The sequence below is a fragment of the Natrix helvetica genome (assembly GCF_964273705.1).
Source record: "Natrix helvetica genome assembly, chromosome: 7".
Taxonomy (NCBI): domain Eukaryota; kingdom Metazoa; phylum Chordata; class Lepidosauria; order Squamata; family Natricidae; genus Natrix; species Natrix helvetica.
The window spans coordinates 44,039,016-44,060,646 of NC_138558.1; the positions used below are offsets into that span (position 1 = coordinate 44,039,016).

Sequence of the window (21,631 nt, forward strand, 5' to 3'; positions counted from 1 at the left end):
GGAATAGCGCCTTTGGGAAGGAGAAACAAAGTAGGCGATCCACGAGGAAGCATTATAGAGCAGCGCCCTCTAGCTACCAAAAAGGGACATGGTTGAGTTCCCGTCCTCTTTTTTTTTTTTTGGCCCGAAATGCCGCTTCTCCTGGACCGGTAACCAGCCAGTCAAGTTCAGCATTGTCCGGAGTCACGAGGAGAGAGAGAGTTCAGTGCCTATTCTCCCCCCTCCAACCCCCGCGTCCATTGTTGTCCCACCTTCTTTGGGGCCCCTTCCGGTTTTCTCCAAAGGTGAACCTCGAGGGCAAGCTTTGGAGTCTCGTTTCACGACCCCTTGTCAGTCACGGGGCGTGTGAATGAGAAGTAGCGCGCTTCCTAAAAAGAGGTGTGGGGAGGGATTGATCACAGCGATTCGGTCCCCTTTAGCACTTGTCGCGGGAAGCCTTTAAAAAAAAAAGAAGCAGCAAAGATAGTGAGCAAAGAGCGTGGCGCACCTTGGAGAATCTGCTTTATTTTTAGCCCCTCCTTTTCGAGGGAGGTTTTAGTAAGGAAAAATGCGATTCCTTCCTTCCAGGCAATTACATTTCAGAGGGTGGGTCGCAAGGTTGGAAACCGGAACTGACTAAACACGCTGCGGTCCCTTTCCTCGGGGGATGCCTCTTTAAGCTTCGTCCCACAGCCATTTGTTTTACACACTCCTAGTTGTAACCCGTTTCCGAAGCAGCCCGTGGGAGGAGAGATGCTCAGTTAAACGTGTCGCACTCTGGGCAATTCACACTCCGGGTGCTTAAAAAAAAAACGCTTTATCCCCCAACAAAGACCAACGTGGCGCAAAAATCGAGGTGTGTGTGTCGCCTGCTGGTCTCAACCCGAAGGGACCCAAGATGCCCCTGTGATCCTCGGGCCACTTGAGCCTCGGTAGCGCCGGGTTGTAAAAGTGATTTGTAATCACGGCGACCTGAAACAGAACTCCGTCCGACTCAGCGTCCCACCCGGAAGTAGGTCCATCCAGGTCTACGAAGGCATTACTCCCTGCAGACACCAGCAGGATCGTGACTCGACTGCCACCCTTCTGCAAGAGACCGTGCCCGGCCGTCGTTTACAAGGATGTAGCCCAAACGGGCGCACCCCAACAATTTCTGCGCATCGAGATGATATTCAATCTGACGAAAGTGGTCTAATGGGGAACCAGAACCAAGTATCCATTTTCTTAGGAGTAGGATGGGTAGGATCACGCAGCAAAGCCAACCTGGGGGTACTTCTAGGTAAGTACTGTTGACCTGTGGCTGCAAACCTGAGCATCCTTCCTAGGAGTAAGACCCATTAACCCCGAAAGGATTTGCACCCGAGTAGAAGCCTAACGTTGCTGTGGTGGACCTTCTGGAAACTACTGAGGCCTGGCTTTGCTTCTCTTCCACCCGTTTGCCTACGACTGTTTGCTGAAGGCAAGGCACCTTCTCCGCCTTCGGTACTCTGTAAACTGCTGATAGGCAGGTGAACTCCAGTTTTTTTATTGAGCTCTTCAAAGGATTTCAAAGTAGCCGTTCATGACACGGCAGTTTTTTAAAAAATCATTCATCAGAGCAAGCCTCGCCTCTTTTATCAATGGGGGCAGGGGAGAAAAGTCGCCTTCCTTTCTATAAATTGTTCGGAGGGTTCCTGAAATTAAGACGTGGGATTGCTGGTGTCGGGTTACATTTTAAATCAAAGCTCTGAAATGGCATCTGAAAACCCACCCATTTCCCCGGAGTTTCCCCCTCTTCCAGGAGAAACTCCCCCCTCCCAGTTTCTATTGGAGAATCCCTTCCAGAGCCTAGTCGCCCAAAAATAATCCAGCAATGCATCTGGGGTGTGTGGAAATTCCTACTCCTAAAAGTAAGTAGCTCAGCTTTTAAATTCCCTTAGTAAGGCGCCCCTTTTATTTCCTGTTGGAAGCGGGCGGAGGTGGTTACGGTACGGTGATCTTTTGTTGGGCAATAGAGGCTGCGGATACTCCTGAAAAGTTACCGACAGGGCGGTCTTTTGCCGAGTTGAGCTCCAGTAACCTTTAAGGCTGCTCGGGAACTCGCTGTAATTAATAATTCAAGTATTTAAGCGGTATTGCTTTAACCAAGAGAGCAACCCACTGTCGATCAGAGCGATATTGAAGCCTCGGGCGATGTATTCGTGTTTTAGGTTCAACCGTCAAATCGCGTGGAAGTGCCTGAATCCAGGGAGATCAAGTAGCTGATTTGATTCCGGCAGCAACCCGTTTGGCATGTATCTGGGAATAACCCTGCGTTCCGTCAGTGCTTTACTTATGAGTAAACATAGCTACACCTAGGGGATTGCCTTTAGTAGGAAGGCAAAGACTGCTCTGACGGTTGTTGGGGTCCAAACTGTTACCGGGGGGGAGAGGGGAGGCTTTCGCATGTGCATTCCTTAGTTTAAATCGGGTAAGTTTGTCTTTAATTCAAATACGCGACTGTTTTTAGAACTGCTTGGGCCTCCCAAGTTGGCGTAGCTGCCCTTTCCTGCCGGCCTTTAATTTCTGGTTGGGATACGGTACTTTGCGGGATCTGCACGAAGGGCGTTGAGGTCCTTTGGGGTTCTGCAAGATTGAAAGGTTAGCGAATCCCCAGCTGTGAGCGCAACTGCAGGTTAATATGAAGGTCGGTGTCGCTGAATGTTGGGGGCGGTAGAGCATTAAAGTGCCAAAGGAGGCAAGATTTTGGTTCGCGGAGTCTTCCTTTTAAGGGCTTGTAAGAGAATGTGCACAGTATAAAGCAATTACAGGCTAGGAGACGGACTCGGAGCACGGCACTATTATGCTCGGCCGAAATCCGGGCGGGTGGAAACTAGAAACTCTTCAGATCTGAGGCTTTAGTGCTTTAAAAAAAAAGGAAAGGAAAAGATGCCTTGTTCCCATTTCCTTGCTTTAGGATATTAACCCAATGATGGATTAAAGTCAAATCTTCGAGGGTTCAAAGAAAAGATTAACATACTGCTAGAGGCAAGCATTACTTTAAAAGTAGCTGCAGAGGAGACTTGAATATGTTTAAAGGTTCTTAAAAAGATTTAGCTGGCTTTATCCTAAAGATCAGCTGTGTGCAACCCAGGAACGCTGGGTTGCAAAAAAAAAAATGTTTGCAGTTTTTAAAGGAAGCTCCACCTAGCTTTACTTCCGAGTAAACTGTTGCATTGAAGCCAAGACTGCTGCAGGCGGCTAATGAACCCGGTGAGATTTCCCCCTGAATAAAAACAGAGCTCTGACCCAACGCACCTCCTTAGCCTTAAGCCTTTTCTTCTCCCCCCCTCCCCTCCCCTCCCAATTGTTCGTGTGATCACAACTGTTGCTCCGTTAAAGGCGCTCTGTCCTTAAAGGGAAAGGGGGGTGGGAAGAAGGAGAAGGATCGTGGCGCGTTTGATCTGCAGGGTTATAATCACTCCGGAGCCAGATGGTTGCGAGCCGTGGAGTCGCTGAAGAGTGGTTTAACTTTTCATGCCAGAGAAATTAGTTCCGGACGCGGTTTGTGGCGGCTGCCCCTGCTTTGGCGGAAGAATCCGGCGACCGGAGCGTGTCGCGACGAGCGGCAGCGGGAGCGAAGGAGGCGCCGCTGTAGGCAGCGAGGGGAGGAAGAAAGGCAGACTTAGGGAGTCGGGACCGGGCACCATGCGGGAGAACGGGCGGGCGCTTTGCCTCCGTGGAAGCCGTCTCCCCCGACGCCTCCGCCTTTTCCAGGGAAACCTTAGAGGTGAGGAACGGGGAGGGATGGGACTCGGCGGCGAGCTGGATCCGAGGAGTAGAAAAAGTTCGGGATCGGAATGCCCGCGGTGCCTTCCCACCCGGGGTCTTTCCCGCACGAGGGAGGAGGCTGGTGGAGGGGCAGAAGCAGCCAGCAAAGCGGGAGGGCAAAAGTTGCTAAGGGAGAAAGAGGCGCCGTGGCTACCGCACAAGGTGGGAAAGTTGGCGCTTTCTTGCAAAGTTAGGCGCTTTTCTGCCCGTTTGCATTTGGATGGGTGGCAGAGAGTTTCTCCCTCCCTCCCCCGCCCTTTCTGGGTGTCGGGACGTGAGGAGAATAGCAAGTGAGACACGAGGGGCTGCAGCCTGCCCAGGAGCTTTTGTCCTGCTGCTGCCATTAGCTGAGTAGGGCACGGCGAGCCACGTTGGGAATGAAAGGGACTTAGGGAAAAAAATGGAGGGGGGAGAACTCCCTTTTCTTTCAAGAGTAATTGCTAAATCAAATCTCTTATGGGAGGGAGCTCTTAAAGCGAGATAAAGCCTCTAAAGACTTTTTTTCCCCTACTCTCTCCTCCCCTGCGCAATTCCTGTTCTTGATTTCAGAGTACTTAAAAAGTTTTATCTGCTGCTAAAACCTCTGCTAGTCTTTCATTATTTTTCCCTTGGTCTGCCTTCATTATTTTTTTTATCAAGGTCGGCCTGTCTTTCCTAATTGGATCAGAATTCAGTTGTTGTGACCTAACTAAAGTGCTGGAGAAAAATTGAAGGAAGTCGGCAGTAATTATCTTTTCTTATTAGTGGGCTTGGAAAGGAAGGAGCTGTTAACTATGGGCTGAGGCTGTGATTTCTCTTGTTATGCTTGCCAGAGTTTGTTTTGAAGAGCAAAGGGTGATTAATAAGTTTTAAAAAAGGAAGGCATGCAGAATTCTTGGCATCTTGTAGTCAAAGATTATAAACTTCATAATCTGAAGTAGTAAGCATTTAAAATGCCAAGGTTTATTCATTGCAATTATGTTTCACTTTTTCTCTTTAAGGTTCGAGATGGCATATAGTAGGATTTCTTATTTTGTCCCACCACATAAATCTATGAAATAAATTGGTTTGAGAAATGGTGGTAGACTCATGCGGAGTTGGTTAAACTTGGCTCTCCTTGGTCCAAGCGTAAGCCCTTCATTAAATATAGTCTTCTTTAAATCAAATTTGACTCTTGGTGATTTCATGGTGATATCCATATAGCTTTCTTGGCAAGAATCCATAAGCAGCTTGCCCTTGCCATCTCCCTGTCTATCTTATAATAATACAATGTTTAGGACATAGTCTATAATTGAATATAATCCATTCATAGCAAAGTCCCACTTATTTCAAGCAACACTTAAGCTTGCTTGAATCCTATCCATATCCATTCAAATGCAATTTCTGATTAGTTAAATAGCAACAGGTTCTATGTTGCATTGCCATATATGCAAACATGCCTATATTAATATGCTAGGATATGAAGCAATCTGAATTTTAAGAGGAGAAAGTGATTTGGAGACTGATTGGACATGGATATTAAATTGATCTCCCTTAATCCAGTGTGTTTTACTGTATGAGTTTAGGAAGGAATGCAGTTGCCAAATAGATGCAATGTGGCACCCCACTAACTCCAAAATGCTTTTTGTGTCCAGTTCACTTCACAGCCTAGTGTTCACATATCACAATCTCATATTAATTTTAAAAAGTTTTTAATCGAATAGCATTGCCTTGGCAAATTCCTCTAGGATTTCAGTAGGCCTTCAGAGTGCTTAACTTTGGGGAGACTTCATCCTTGATCTTTCTGTTTCTTTTCTGGCTTGTACAGACTCCACCACAGTTTGACCTTCACATTCTTTGGAAGGATAGAACTTAGAATATTCAGAGAGGAAGGTCTTAAAAATTAGGTTTTTTTTTTTCAATTTGTTTGTTTTGATATGATAACCTCAACAATCTGAGAAGCTTGCAAGAAAAAAGTCACCTTCCCATTTTTAAAGTCAGTCCCATTTTAGTTTATTAGTTGTGGATTCTGAATTTGAGACCACTTCTTTATTTTTCAATTCTATTTTATATTTTGTTTAAGTGACATGTGTATCAGAAATATCAGGGGTGTAAAACTCATGTCACGGTGGCATCATGTGACATATTGGGACTTTTTCCCCCTTTTCTAAACTGGGAGTTTGACACCCCTGATCTATATTGTATTTTTAGAATGATCTTTTCATATGTTAGACAGGTAAATTCTCAGCTGGTAAGACACTAAGATTAGCCTGCCTCAAAACACAGTAACAAAGGATTATAGGTTAAAATAACTTATGCTGGTTGTTAATAGGATACGATCATAAATGTGTTTCCCTTAGGTACCAATCTTATTTCTTCTAATTTGTTGTTTTGTTTTGTTTTGTTTTTATTGGATTTATATGCCACCCTTCTCCCAAAGTTGTATTACTAATCCTGTTATTGACAGTTGTGAATGAGGATGATAATGGATATAAGCTACTACTTTGCAGCAGGTTGAAGAAAGCAATACCAAAGAGAAAGGTCCATTGAACATGGCAACTAGATCCAAACTATTGTTTAATTGTAGCTTATTGAATAAAGCACAAGTGACTTGCCTGATACATTGCCTGACTCTGGGTCAAAAGTCAGTGTTTCAATATGTATTAGTTGGATTTGCATAATATATTAAACAACCCATATTATAGTTTAGTATGATGTGTAGATTTGATAAGCAAAAGGCTTATTTCCATATATTCATGAATAATAGGTAAACTAAAAGATTAAGGGATTGGGAAAAACACTAGCATTGAGATACTGTTCAGTACTATATACTATTCAATAGCAATAATGATTTGGCTATTGGTAACTTGAGGCATAAATATGCAGTTCTGCCTGTATGAAATATACAGGGTAATATTGTCTCACAATTATTTCCACAATGAAACAAAGGAAAGATTATTGTAGTGATTAGAGGGCAAACATAATGCAAAAAGTTCATTTTCAGAATAGATTTTGGATTAAGAATGTCTCTTAAAAATGCTTCTTCAATCTGTCGCTATTCTCCGCTATGACAAGCAATACTTTTATTGTATTTTTTTAATTTTATTTTTTACTATATATTTTGCATAGAGTATTTTGTGGCATGGGACCATGTTATCTGAGGAACGGAATTAGCTTGTCTCACTTGATTTGGTCAAAGGGGTGCAGTGTAGTCTGCGTGGGTAAAGAGTTTTGGCTAGCAGGGAATAGGTGGAGAGCCTTTGCTGCTGTGGTCCCCCACTGTTTGGGATATCTTGCTACCTGAGGTGAGATCTGGCCCCACCCTTTTGGTTTCCCAGAATAGTACATTAAAGCCTGGCTTTGTAGTTGGCCTGAGGGAGCTCTATGTTGGAGGTAACAGGTGGATGTACAGAACAGATGCAGCCACCTTACCAATCTTGCCTTTTGCCTCTTGTCTCTATATTTAATGTTTTGATATTTTAATGATTTTAATTCTAAGCTGCCCAAAGTCACTTTACAGAGTGAGATGGGCAACATATAAATTTAATAAATATTTTCCCATTTTACGGGATAATAAACCTTATTGCAGTGATCTTTGCTTTTAAAGACAGAGAAAAAGGAAAGAAATGATTTTAAACTCAAGCCTTCATTTTTTTAAAAAAGAGTACCCAGTTCAGTGATGGCGAACCTTTTCGGCACTGAGTGCCCAAACTGAAATGTGCGTGCATGCATGTGCTGGAGCGCCGGAAACCCAAAGACCAGCTGGTGGGCACATGCATGCACACCTGCCAGCTAGTCTTCGAGTTTCCAGTGTGCACATTTACGCTGGCCAGCTGGTCTTTGTGCGTGCCGGAAACCCAAAAAGACCAGCTGCCCGTGCATCCACACTGGCCAGTACACGCAAAGATCCGGAAATCAGAAGAGCAGCTGGCGACGGTGCACATGCCCACAAAGAGGGCTCTTTGTGCCACCTCTGGCACGTGTGCCATAGGTTTGCCATCATGGACTTAGTTTAAAAAAAATCAGTATCGGTTGCCAGTTAACTTAAGCAAGCAACTTTTTATACTATATTTAAAACTTCATTAAAACATTTAATCTTGTAATATTTTTTGAAATAAACATTTTAACATGTTTACTTAAGTATTGGCAGAATTTGTTTATTCAGCAAAAATTCAGGAAAAGTATATGAATGGATCTTTGTTTTTTCTGATTTATTTCAATAATTAGAATTTGTTTAAAGCTGCAGTCTCTGAGTGTTGCCATCTAACCAAATTTCATGTAAAATGAATGTAAAGACTGGGCCATGCATCAAAAAAGTGTGTAAGGGTTTAGCATTGCTTAAGATCATTCAATTTGTGCAGACCATTTTTTTTTTACTTGTATATTTGTACCACTCGGTAGATGATACTGTTGGAGAAGAGAGGGCAGAGCTGGGGGCTGTAGTTAAGCATCCATCAGCTTAAAATTGTTAGATTGCTACAAATGGTCCAAGAATTCTAATAACTTTCATCTAAGGTAAAGGTTCCCTTTGCACATATGTGCTAGTTGTTTCCGACTCTATGGGGCAGTGCTCATCTCCATTTCAAAGCCGAAGAGCCAGCGCTGTCCAAAGACATCTCTGTGGTCATGTGGCTGGCAAAGGCGCCTGGAACTCTGTTTCCTTCCCACCAAAGGGTGACTCCTATCTTTCTACTTGCATTTTTACATGCTTTTGAACTGCTAGGTTGGCAGAAGCTGGGACAAGTAACGGGAGCTCACTCCATTATGCAGCGCTAGGTATTCGAACCGCTGAACTGCCGACCTTTCTGATCGACAAGCTCAGCTTCTTAGCCATTGAGCCACGGTGTCCTTTATCTAGTGCCAGTTTAATGTTGAACTTAATTTGGCTAGATTCCTGTGTATAGCTTGAACAATAAATCTTTTGAATTAAAATGTAACACTTATTCTTTGCACCTGTCATTAATATAAAGAGGGTTTGGACTTGGATCATATGTGGCAACATAACTATTCTAAGTTGATGACATATTTTTAATTCATCCCCCTCAGCTCTGCCTGCTTTTCTACAGATATTTTTTTTTACATAAAATGTTCTTTTTATTCATTGGTACTGGGTTGTAGCTAATAATATTAGTATAGATATTTAGTTGCTAAAATAAATAAGTAAAAAAAATCTAACTTTCAAGATGTTCCTCAATGAACAAATCTTATTGCTATTCTCTGTTACTCATTCCCAAATGGAGAACACATCCATAGAGTAAAATAATTCAGCCTTCACAATGTAGTGACATATTTTGATAGTTTGGTAACTGGACAAAAGTGAAAAACTGCTACATTAATATTTGGGTGCTTCGCAACAACATGAATTTATGACCAGAGCAGCATTCCTTGGCCATGTGATCACCATTTGTGAACTTGCATCTGACAAGCAGACTTAATGGAGAATGTGAAGTCAAAATTGCAAGTTACACTCACCTGATGTCTCACTTAGCAGTAGAAGCAATTAAGTTGCTGATCCCAGTTGTAGTTGATAAGCTTTGTTCCCCTACAGTTGATTAGTTCCTGATTCTTTTAATGACCAGTGATGATTGCGGTTGCTTTTGTCTGTTTATCTTTTAGCCATAGCTCTTTAAATAATTTGTATGTTCGATGAACTACAATGGGATTTTGTATATAAATATTTACCTATTGCTAAAACATAAGAACATTTTTGTATGAAGATGTCGGAGGAAGCAAACAAATATATACATAGCCTTGGGAGACAAGAGATTGTACAGCCTTTTTTCTGATTCCAGACCAAGTATTATTTCAAGTGATCACTGTAATGCTATTCAGCTCACCAAATGGATTTAGTGGATAATCATTTGTTAACAAAAGGAAAGTGCCAAATGTTGGTCTTTTATTACGGACCCTTCTTAGAAGTAAAACCTAAGCTTAAGGCTGATACTTTTTTTTTTGCAGCATGTTGGATTGCTCACCATTTGTTAATAAATAGAAATTTAGCTGGGTTTTTAAAGTGCTAGGGAACATGCTAGGACAGTGTTGGAGAACCGAGGGTCAAAACAGGAGCGCATGTGCGGGAAACCAGAAGAGCAGTTTCCCAGCGCCTATGCGCACGCCAATCACCTGGTCTTCCAGTTTTTGGCACGCATGTGCACGTTAAGACTAGCTGGCTGGCATGCATTTGTGTGTCAGAAACCAGAAGCTCAGCTTCCTGGCATGCACGTGTGTGCCAGGGAGCTGCTTTTTCTGGTTTCCAGCGTTCCCCCCACGTGCGAAGACCAGTGCGCTGGAACTGGGAAGATCAATGGCATGCCCAGAGAGATGGCTCTGTGTGTCATTTCTGGCACGCGTGCCATAGGTCTGCCATCATGGTGCTAGGAGTTTTTAGGTCATAAAATAATATCTATACCTGTGAAAAAATCATAATTGCCTCTTGAGTCACTTTGTGGGACACAGTGTCATATTGTGTAGTTAAAGATAACTGAAAGGATTGTTTATGACTTATAAAATTGTTTGCAATTTTTGAGATTGCTCCACAAGACTTTGGTTCCAAAACAGTGGTGCTTGAAATCAAATATTGGTTATCAAATATTCTGTAGAGCAAAGGTGAGAGATCATTATCTGTTATCCTTTTTCAAGGTGAGGCAAAGCAAATCTTAAGATCTGATAGTACTTGAAAGTACATGTAATTTCAGAAACTCCAGGATCTTGTTGTATCATGTATTAACTGAGCGTATGCAATAAAAAGTAGTGTCTTGGAAAAAAGTAGTGTTTAAGGCAAACCACCTACACTCTAAAAGCACCATTAAAAATATTTGAAATATGTTGAGCAAAAATTGCATTTGTTAATAGAACGATCACTGTGTAAACTACCTTACTGAGTAAAACTATAATTGTTTTTACAGTGTTCTTAAAGGATAGAATTTCTTCTTGAGATGGTAGTCTAATTAAAAACTAATCTTCATTTAAAGCTGTTATGGCTAGAAATGCAGGGGAGATTATTTTTCTGTCCTTCTATTAGTATGTATTTTATTCATGCCTGAAAGAATGAAAAGTTCTCTATCTGAGCAAATACAAAATGTTTGGTTTTCCGGAGGAATTTTGCAGGATTAGCCAGGATTGGGTCTTGTTATGTCCAATTGGCCTCAAGACAGAGTTAATTTGAAGTCACGCCTCTGTGCTCCTTTTTTCCGCTTCCCAGTTTCAACTCTGTCTGGCCGAAGAAAGACAAGTTGCTTTTGGTTCCTGATTCTTCCAAAAGCAATCCAGTGCCCTCCTGCAAATTCCTTCTCCCTGCCTTCTTCCCCTTGCCTCCATCTGATACCTGGAAGCCTCTCCTTGGTGCGGCTCGCTCCCGGCCATGGTAAGGGATTTAAAAGTTGCTTCTTGGGGCTTTAGAGGCAGTATGCCATTACGGTGGCCATTTTGGGGCCTCAATTCCTGCGGGCCGCATGGGCTGGGGCAGAGGCTACTACAAAGCCTCGTTTTCATCCCTGCCTTCCTGGGTGGCTATCCTTTCTGCAGCGGCGGCGGCATTAAGGCCCTGCAGGCCCAGATTGACGCCAGGAGGCCCGGAGCAGCGCGGGACAGCGACGACTGTGTGGCTCGCCACTTGGCGCTGCCGGCAGCCGCGAGCTTGCAAAAGGGGTCGGAAAGGTCTACCAGAGGCTGATTTCGTCGCGTGGAGGCCGTGAGTGATTGGGGGAAGCTGTTTTTTGGTCACTGCTGTTTCTGGTGGGCTGAGCCTGGTGGAGCCCTGACCTGGTGCCATTGCAGATGCAGAGGAGAGGCCGGATTCCCCCCCATTGTCCCCTGGGGAGGGGACCTCCAGAGGGCCCAAGTGAGACCCACAGCCTCTGTGAGACTGCGAAAAACTGCAGTAGCTGGAAAATACTTCAAGGCCTTGCAGAAGGATGAAGAAAGGAGGCACAGGGCCCTGGAAAAGCAGGTGTCCAGGGCTGAAGATAGGGGTAGGCCTAGTTCTCCCTTGAGGTCTAGATTGCCCATTAGATCTAAGTCTATATCTTCTCACAGGGGGGATTCCCTAGTGTATCTCAGGGACATTTCACCCCCCCACTCTCCATGGTGGAACAGGGCCCCTATCTAAGGGATCATTTTCAGTGCAGGGGGGCCAGGGGGAGTAGTCCCATTAGTCATCATTGGCTCCACAGTCTGAAGACTCTGCACAAGAGGAGGAGGAGGATTCTTTCTTTAGAGACATGGAGCAGCTTCCAGAAGTATTCAGAGGTTTATCTCCTCTACAATTTCACATGGAATTTTTGCTGGGTTACAGAACGGGTCTGTGCGACCCGCAATGGTGGCAAGGGTCCCGGGGGGGGCACTGCTCAGGCCAGGCCGAGGCCTTCCCCCTTGGAGGTGCACTGGCCTATTTCTCCTTCTCTGGCTAGCGAAGTTTCCATGGCGGGGGATCAGGTTCAGAGAGAAGTAGACATGTCTGATGATGAGGATCCCTCAAAACCTGAGGCACCAGCATTCTCTGGCCTGTTTTCTCCGGATTTGTTCAAGTCACTGTTGCGCAAGGCCAGGGCCACAGTGCAATTGGGTGAGATGGAGGGTGCCAAGGAGGGTGGGGTGGTCCGGAGAAAAAACCGTAGATCGAGTTTACTCAGAGCCTCCTCCAGCGAAGGAAGACATCCCTGCCCCTAAGTTGTTCCTAGAGGTAGTTAAAAAGCAGTGGGAAAAGCCAGGAACATTTCCCAACCCCAGCAGCAGTGATAGGAGGTTCTTTAATATGGAACCTGGTTTCTCTGAGGTGTTGCAGGTGCCCACAGTGGACCCTCCCAGTGGTGGCATTGGCTTCCACGTCAACGGTGGTGTCCGGCGATGTGGCTGATTACTTGAAGGCCGAGGACAAGAAGGCGGAGCTGACCCTTTGTAAAACATTCAGTCTTCCACATGGCCCATTAAGGCAGCTGCCTCTGCGTCATTCTTCAGCTGCACGGCTATCCTTTGGCTACAACAGATGCAGGAAAGGATTCCGCCTGAGGAGGTGCGTACTCATCAAGAGCTCAACAAGCTGGCTGCTGTTGCACAATTCTCTGCGGACTTCTCTCTGCATGCCATGAAGTATGCTTCACGGGCAATGGTGGCCTCGGTGACCTCCCAACGTCTCCTGTGGCTGAGGGGGTGGCAAGCGGACAACAAGGCAAAGTGGCACCTGGCATCATTGCCTTATTCCGGGGTATCCCTTTTTGGTACCCCCTTGGACCCAATCCTCATTGAGGACAAGAATAAAAAGAAGGTCATGCCTACGCCCGCAAAGAAGTCGGAGCAAAAATCTGCACCTTACTTTCGGAAGCAGTCCTATCGTCAGTTAGATCAGGAGGCGCAGCACAGCAGGTATTTTCCGAGATCAGATAGGCAGTCGGATAGGCACTACACCAGGGATAGGCCAAGGTTCCAACCCCAGGGAAAGAGGGCCTTTCAGGAGGGAGGTGGCTGTCCCTACCGCTGGGGCAGAGAGGTCAATAGCGACCCCACCCATAGGCGGTGGTCTGCTTCTGTTTGCCGATGCCTGGGCTGAGATTACCACCTATGCCTGGGTTCTGAATACCATCAGATTTGGCCTGAGCCTAGAGTTTCTCTCCATTCTGGCGAACCACTTTCGGACGTTTTCGGTCGCCAAGAGTAAAGATAAAGCTCTCTCATGAGTTAGGTGATCCAAAACCTCCTAGAGATTAGGGCGGCGGAACCGGTTCCACCAGACCAAGGGGGGTCAGGTTTCTATTCAAACCTCTGTCGTTCCGAAGAGTTCGAGGGAATGGAGGGTGATTGTGGATCTTAAACTGCTAAATTTTCACTTAGTCTATAGAAGATTCAAGATGGCATTGCTTAAATCCATCTTGGCGCAATGACTTCATGGCCTCCATCGACCTGACGGAAGCTTACCTCCATATCCCAATCTTCCCTGGCCATCATAAGTATCTCAGGTTCTCCTATTTAGGTAGCCACTATCAGTATAGGGCCCTACCATTTGGCTTGGCGTTGGCGCCTCGGACCTTCAATAAGGTCCTAGCCGCAGTGACAGCTTACCTCCGTGAGCGCTCTGTCAGGGTCCAATGCTATCTTGATGACATCTTAGTCCAAGCAGTGTTGTTTGAGCGGGTGAGGGAGGATATTTCGTTGGTGGTATCCACACTACAGCAGTTAGGTTTTTTGGTTAACCTAGATAAGAGTTCCCTTGTTCCCGCCACCAAGATTCCTCACCTGGGGACCATCGTAGACTCTTAAGCTGGGGAAGGTGTTCCTGTCCCACGACCATAAAGTTAGTTTGTTAGCCTTAGTTAAACAAGTTATAAGTCAACATTTTGTTCCTGTAGTAGTGCTCTCCAGCTTGCTGGGCAAATTTATTTCTTGCATAGACGTTGTGCCTTGGGCTCATCTACATGTGAGGCCGCTCCAGTGGCGTCTCCTGCCGCATCAGAGGTCAAACAATTCCAAGGAAAAGGTTCCAGTGACACCACAGGTGCAGCTGTCATTGAAGTGGTGGCTCTCCCCAGTGCTACATGACGGCTGCGAGTTCAGGAGCCAGAGCACCTCATCAAGCTTGTACAGGTGGGGAGTTCTCTTGGAGTCCCGGATGACGCAGGGGCGTTGGACCTGGTTGGACCTCCAACACAATATAAATTGGCTGGAACTACGAGCGATTCACTTGGCATTGTGGCACTTCAAGGGCCATGTTCAGGATCAAGACGTCTTGGTGCTGACCGACAATGTGGCTGTGAAGGCCCATGTCAACTGACAGGGCGGCACTCGGCGCCTGGGCGGAGAGGCATCTTTGATTGCTCAAGGCGGAGCACATCACAGGAGTGAACACCCATCAAGGCGACTGGCTCAGTCGGGCCATGGTCGATCATGGGGAGTGGAGCCTTTCTCCGAAATTGTTCCAGGCCATCTGCTCCAGGTTTGGCCATCCGGAGGTGGACCTGTTTGCCACACCGCAGAATGCTCAGTTGGATCGGTTCTTCTCTCGGTTCCCGTCTTGGGCGACAGAAGGAGTCGACGCGCTTTGGATTCGGTGGCCGGAGGGCCTGCTCTATGCCTTCCCTCCCCTTCCCCTTCTCCCTGGGGTAGTTCAGAAAGTGATATCAGATAGGACAGGAGGTCATCTTAGTGGCGCCCTACTGGCCACGCCGGGTGTGATTTGCGGACCTAATGTGCCTGTCAGTGTCACACCTGTGGAGGATCCTGGGGAAGGATGTGGACGTCAGACAGGGGACCAATAGTGCCAATCCTGGCTAATCCTACAAAATTCCTCCGGAAAATGACAGTTGGTCTTACCTGAACTGTTGTTTTAGGAGGTTTTTCAGGATTAGCCAGGTTCCTGCCCTAGCGTTGGTCCAGGGTTTGGGGGAGTTAAGGGGGTAGAATGTGTTCCCTTATGACTTGTATTCAGGTGTTTTGCAGTGGGCTTGACTCGTTGAAACTGGGAACTAGAAGCAAGGAGCACAGAGGCATGGCTTCAAATTAACTATGTCTCAAGGCCAATTGGACATAACAATACCCAATCCTGGCTAATCCTGAAAAACCTCCTAAAACAACAGTTCAGATGTTTTAACTGCAGTTTGGTGTAAAGTTCAACCCTTTAATATTACTTAATACCAAGATTAGGGTTAAAAACAAGGCATTTATTTTAATATTTGTATTTTGTCTCTTAAGTGATATATTGCTTGGGTGCTTACAGATTGCATTGTTTAAGTAGTATCGTTCATCTTAATTCATTCTCAGCAATAAAATATGAAAAGTATATATTAGGCACTTATGTTGGTATTAATGACACAAACAACATGGTCTTTCTCTTCTGAAGGAATCAGGTTCACAGCTTTATTAGTCTCTTATGTATTAGAAGCTGAAGACACTGAATTATCTCTGTGAATGCCAGTTTGAAAACTCACTTCCAAATTCCTGAAAGTTTTATTAATAAAAGAGGCATTTGTTGTTTTTCTCTTATTCTAAGAATGTTTTAGAATTCATTATTGGGCACTGTTACAGGATGCTGGTGTTGCTCTTCTCTCCCCCAGTTATATATTTGTCAAACTGCCTTTTCATTTCCCAGCCATGAAAAAAAAAATCCTTGGGAACATTTCTCTTATATATTCTCTAGAGATTTAATGTCAGTTTGGAAAATGAGGGAATGTGAGGGCAAATTGGATAGTGAAAGAAAGGAATGTGGTGCATATCTGAGTGCCCCTTAAAGTGCCAGAATCTGACATCCTATTCATGGGAATTATGTCTTTTTCTTCCGGGGAAGAAATAAAGTTGATGGAAAATGTCTATGAAACAATGCAAAAGAAAAAAATATATAATTATTATTCAATAACTTCTCAACCTCAATTGAATTTATATGAAGAATCTTGAAATTCAATGATATAATATTGATAACTTGTGAATGTTATCCAGTATTCTGATTTATATCCATTTTTAAATGCAAGCTAAGGACAAGAACCTGGCCCTTAAGACTTGCAGAGGCATGAAGCTTTCTTGGATCTTCAAAGCTAGCCAAAACCAAGGGACTCTTGGATATTACTAATATGGAAAAACTTTTCCATTTCATTATTTTAATCCTTTGGTATGGTATGACCACTTAATGGGAAAAAATATGTGTATAGGATAATGGAGCTATACATTATGTTCCCATGTAGACTTTATAAGAGAACTCAAGTCATTTTATTTACAGAGTAGTTATTTTAAAGGACCATGTTTAAAGACATTGATTTCTCCTCTTGTCTTTTTCTCCCCCAGATTTTTAGCGATCGCTTGTATGAAGAGCCATTGGACCAAGATGCTGTTGCTGTCCCTACTGCTGCTTGTGCAGGATTTTGGACAATGTGAAGGAACCTTGAGACAATACCACCCACTGCCAATGCAATTCACACAAGTTCATTACAATGCCACAGTATATGAAAACTCTGCAGCTAAGACTTACGTTGGGCATCCAGTAAAAATGGGCATTTACATTGCAAGCTCCCTGTGGGATATAAAATACAAAATTATTTCTGGGGATAGTGAGAACTTGTTTAAAGCCGAAGAATACGTTTTGGGGGATTTTTGCTTCTTACGAATTCGGACCAAGGGAGGGAACACCGCTATACTTAACAGAGAAGTAAAAGACCACTATACATTAACTGTAAAAGCAATAGAGAAAAATACAAATGCAGAAGCTCTCACAAATGTCAGAGTGCGAGTATTGGATACAAATGACTTAAGGCCTTTGTTTTCTCCAACTTCTTACAGTGTTTCGTTGTCGGAAAACACAGCAATAAGGACCAGTATTGCCAAAGTTAGTGCAACGGATGCAGATATTGGAACCAATGGAGAGTTTTATTACAGTTTTAAGGAGAGGACAGACATGTTTGCTATTCATCCCACAAGTGGGGTTGTCATTCTGACTGGCAGACTTTACTATTCAGAAACAAAAATTTATGAGTTGGAAATCCTTGCTGTGGATCGTGGCATGAAATTATATGGCAGCAGTGGGATTAGTAGCATGGCAAGATTGACAGTTCATATAGAACAAGCTAACGAGCATGCTCCAGTCATCACAGCCCTTGCTTTGACTCCTTCAGAGCTGGACAAGGATCCAGCATATGCAATTATAACTGTGGAAGACAAAGACCATGGTTTAAATGGAGAGGTAGCATCTCTAAGTATTGTAGCGGGTGACCCACTTCAGCAGTTCAAAGCTGTGAGAACCTTCCCAGGAGGTAAAGAGTATAAAATCAAAGCAGTTGGCACTGTTGAATGGGAAAGCCAACCTTTTGGCTTTAATCTTACACTACAGGCTAAAGATAAAGGAAACCCTCCAAAGTTTTCGTCTGTGAAAGCAATTCATCTGCCCTCTCCCCAGTTTAGTTCTGGAGTAGTCCAGTTTGAAAGAGCAGTTTATAGAGCTGAAATAAGTGAATTTGCTCCACCGAACACACCTGTGGTTATGGTAAAAGCATTGCCTACTTATCCCCATATAAAATATGTGTTTATAAATGCACCAAGCAAAACTCAGTTCAGTTTGAATCCTGACACTGGCCTTATCACTACTCTAGATGCCATAGAAGCTCAACGTGCAGCACATTTTGAATTTGACATCGTGACAAGCGATAGAAAAGCATCCACAAAAGTATTCATTAAGGTCATAGATGTGAATACTCACCCTCCAGAATTTAGTCAGACATCTTACAAAGCTTCTTTTAATGAGAATGTCCCTATAGGGACAAGTGTTATGAGTGTGAGTGCAAAGGATCTTGATGAAGGTGAAAATGGCTATGTCACATACAGCATTGCAAATATAAACCCTGTTCCTTTTGAAATAAACCACTTCACTGGTGTGCTTACCACCTCTGAAACGATGGATTATGAATTGATGCCTAGAATTTATAAATTAAGAATTCGAGCATCTGATTGGGGCACCCCCTATCGCAGAGAAGTTGAAGTCCCTGTTACAATAGCTTTAAATAATTTGAATGACAACACCCCTCTCTTTGAGAAAATAAACTGTGAGGGGACAATTCCCAGGGAACTGGGTGTGGGAGATCAAATAACTACGGTGTCTGCTATTGATGCTGATGAGCTCCAGTTAGTACAGTATCAAATTGAATCTGGAAATGAATTAGATTTATTTAGTTTGAATCCAAACTCGGGGGTTCTTTTCCTGAAACAATCACTAGGAGATGGATTAAGTTCAAAAACATCTTTTCATAGTTTGAAAATAACTGCTACAGATGGAGAGAATTTTGCAGCACCCATGTTTATTAACATCACTGTAGTCACCAGCCGCAAACTAGTGAGCTTACAATGTGAAGAGACTGGTGTGGCCAAAATGTTGGCAGAAAAACTCTTGCAAGCAAATAAGCTACATGGTCATGTTGAAGTAGAGGATACTATTTTTGATACACACACAATGAATCTGCATGCACCTCAGTTTGAAAGTAGTCTTCCTAGGAGCATTGAAGTAAAAGAAGATCAGCCTGTAGATTCTACCATCATATTTTTGAATGCAACTGATCTTGACACTGGTTTCAATGGAAAGTTAATCTATTCTATTTCTGGAGGTAATAATGACAGCAGTTTTATCGTTGGAATGGAAACAGGAATGCTAAAAATCTTGTCTCCTCTTGACAGAGAAATAAGAGATAAATATACTTTGAATGTTACTGTTTATGATCTTGGGATACCACAAAAGTCTAACTGGCGCCTTTTAAATATCAGAGTTCTTGATGCCAATGACAATCCTCCAGAATTTCTACAGGATAGTTATTTTGTTGATGTAAGTGAAAACAAAGAACTGAATACAGAAATAATTCAGATAGAAGCCATAGATAAAGACTTGGGGACCAATGGTGAAGTAAGATACTCATTTCTTACAGATACAAATAAGTTTTCTATTGACAGTGTCACTGGAATTGTAAAAGTTTCAGGACTTTTAGATCGTGAAGTTCAAGCAGTCTATTTCTTAAAAATAGAAGCTAGGGACCAAGCTAAAGAGTCACCACAATTGTCTTCAACAGTTCTATTAAAGGTATCGTTGGAAGATGTTAATGACAATCCTCCAAAATTTGTTCCTGCAAATTATCGAGTGAAAATTCGAGAAGACCTTCCTGAAGGAACTATTGTCACGTGGCTAGAAACCTATGATCCTGATTTAGGCCAGGCAAGCCAAGTAAGGTATAGCCTTTTGGATGGTGGAAATGGAAGTTTCGATGTAGATAAACTCAGTGGAGCAATCCGTATCGTGCAAGGACTGGATTTCGAAAGGAAACAAGTTTATAATCTAACAGTGCGAGCTAAGGATAAGGGAAAACCCATTTCATTGTCTTCTACCTGTTATGTTGAAATTGAAATAGTTGATGTAAATGAAAATCTGCAGCCCCCCCATTTTCCTAATTTTGTGGATAAAAGTTTTGTAAGTGAAGATGTTCCCGTTGGCACTTCAGTAATGACTGTGTCTGCTTATGATGAGGATACAGGAAGAGATGGTGAAATCAGATATTCGATAAGGGATGGATCGGGTATTGGAATCTTCAGAATAGATGAAGAAAAAGGTAAGAAATTACATTCTGTTATAAATGTTTTGAAAAGACTCAAGAGTTAACCAAGTTTGTATTTATTCTCATTAATAAAAAAAAGCATAAATACAGATAATACTTCTATGCCAGACCAGTTGTTATGTAAATAGACAAAAATGGCAACAGTTGTTTTTTGTTAAGTCTCCATAGAGATTTGAAGATGCAAAATTAAATATTGGAGAATCCTTATGAAATAATGAAGTGCAAAGTATTCATTGTCAGACCAGTATTATAACTCTGAACTGATTGCATAATACTTTGCATGTGAATGATCTTAAGTATAGTTTTTTAGAATGTAAGTGGGGGAAAAGCCAGTTGTGATTGATTAATTTTGCATTTCATTCAGGTATTTCCAAAGACATTTGTTGAAAATCTAACACTATCATTAGAGCATATTAGAGTTTAGGCAGATTACAGAATAGAAATATATCCATGTTTGTCTCTCTTGCTTTTTGCAAATAAAACAAGAAGAGGCACATAAACTCATTACTGCATAATGAACAATAAAATTGAAAATATGGGGGGAGGCCAACATTTTTCTGCTGTATTTGTTACTTAGGCATATTTTACTAGTCAGTCCTTTCTTGCAGTTTCTCCCACTGCTAAGGATATAGGGATACTGTTTGCTTACCCTGCAAATATGATCTAATCTACTTTTGTTGTTACTGTTGTTTCTAACCTCTCATCTGTTCCTGATGCAAGGATTCCCCCCCCCCCCTTTTCTTTTTGTCTTCTGAATGAGAACAGTGGAGAACTTTTCTGCTTGACTTTTGTAACAAATGTCCTTGCTGGCTTGTGCTGGCTGACTATCCTACACTCTTGTGAAGCAGTATGCATGCAAGGTTATCATGTTTCTTCCTTTTGGAGACTCTTGACTCGCCTTCACTTGTTCTGTTCCACTAGTTTCTAATCTGAAATTAGAAACAAATCTCATATTCAAACATAATATGCTAATATTCTGCTTGTTGGGCAGTAGAAGTCTCTAGAATTCTTGCAAGAATATTAGGATTGGGTACTAAAAGATGCTCAAGGAAAGCAGCATGGCATTTTGCTTCAGCTCATGCATCACAGAACTGCTTTTTGTTTTACAAGAAAAATGGAATTTTTGAAATACATTTTAAACCAGGATTTAATCTGGTGATTATTATTGTTTCATTCAGAATGCTTGATGTATATAGAAAAAAATATCTGTTTTATCCTAAACTCCAGTATATTTTCAACATGGATTAGAAATCACATGATAAAGACATATTCCAAAGTGAATATAATACAATTTGCAATGTTTATTATTTGGGATATTATTTTAGAATGTCTGATATGTAACTTTATAGTTTTAATATAAATTGTTTTTGGAACACTGGTAATGTTTGTTTCTTGCATAACCTAAGACTTTTTTTTGTTAGCATAGCAGGAAAAGGAAAATGGGAGACAGTTTCCCCCCCTCCCCCCATAATATGTCATAAGGATTGTACCTATAAAACGGAAGTAGAACAGCATTTTCTAGAGACTAAGACACCAGGTTCTGAAACTAGGGGAGCATGAGTTCTAGTTCCACTTTAGGCATGAAACTCAGCTGGATGACTTTGGGCCCCTTATACTCTATCTTGGCCTAACTCATCACATGGTTGCTGTTTGTGGAGAAAATGGAGGATGGGTGAAGACTATTACATGTGTTGCTGCTTTGAATTATTTATAAAAATAATACACATGGGATGTAAATCAATAACACACAATTTCCTGATAGAGAGATACAGAAGTTAGCACCTTTTATGAAGTCGTGGGTCTGTGAAGTGAGCAATAGAGACAATTGGTGCTGGAAAAGTAAC

The 21,631-nt window shown here is 42.9% G+C and overlaps 1 protein-coding gene across 8 annotated transcripts in view; it reads left to right on the forward strand.

Moving 5' to 3' along the window:
- Window positions 1-549: 549 nt before the first annotated feature.
- Window positions 550-21,631, forward strand: part of FAT1 (FAT atypical cadherin 1) — a 489,274-nt gene continuing 468,192 nt past the window's right edge. For 4 of the 8 annotated variants that reach the window (XR_014175910.1, XM_081959700.1, XM_081959694.1 and 1 more), the window contains exons 1-2: window positions 550-1,258; window positions 16,489-19,781. Coding sequence is in view for 7 of the 8 variants with exons in the window: in XM_081959700.1 (XP_081815826.1) it covers window positions 1,215-1,258; window positions 16,489-19,781 (3,337 nt within the window). In the remaining variant the exon portion in view is untranslated. Of the gene's footprint in view, window positions 1,259-1,596; window positions 1,869-2,183; window positions 2,429-2,885; window positions 3,211-3,380; window positions 3,728-16,488; window positions 19,782-21,631 lie in introns of those variants that run through there. The other 4 variants (XM_081959697.1, XM_081959699.1, XM_081959698.1 and 1 more) reach the window with 4 other exon arrangements.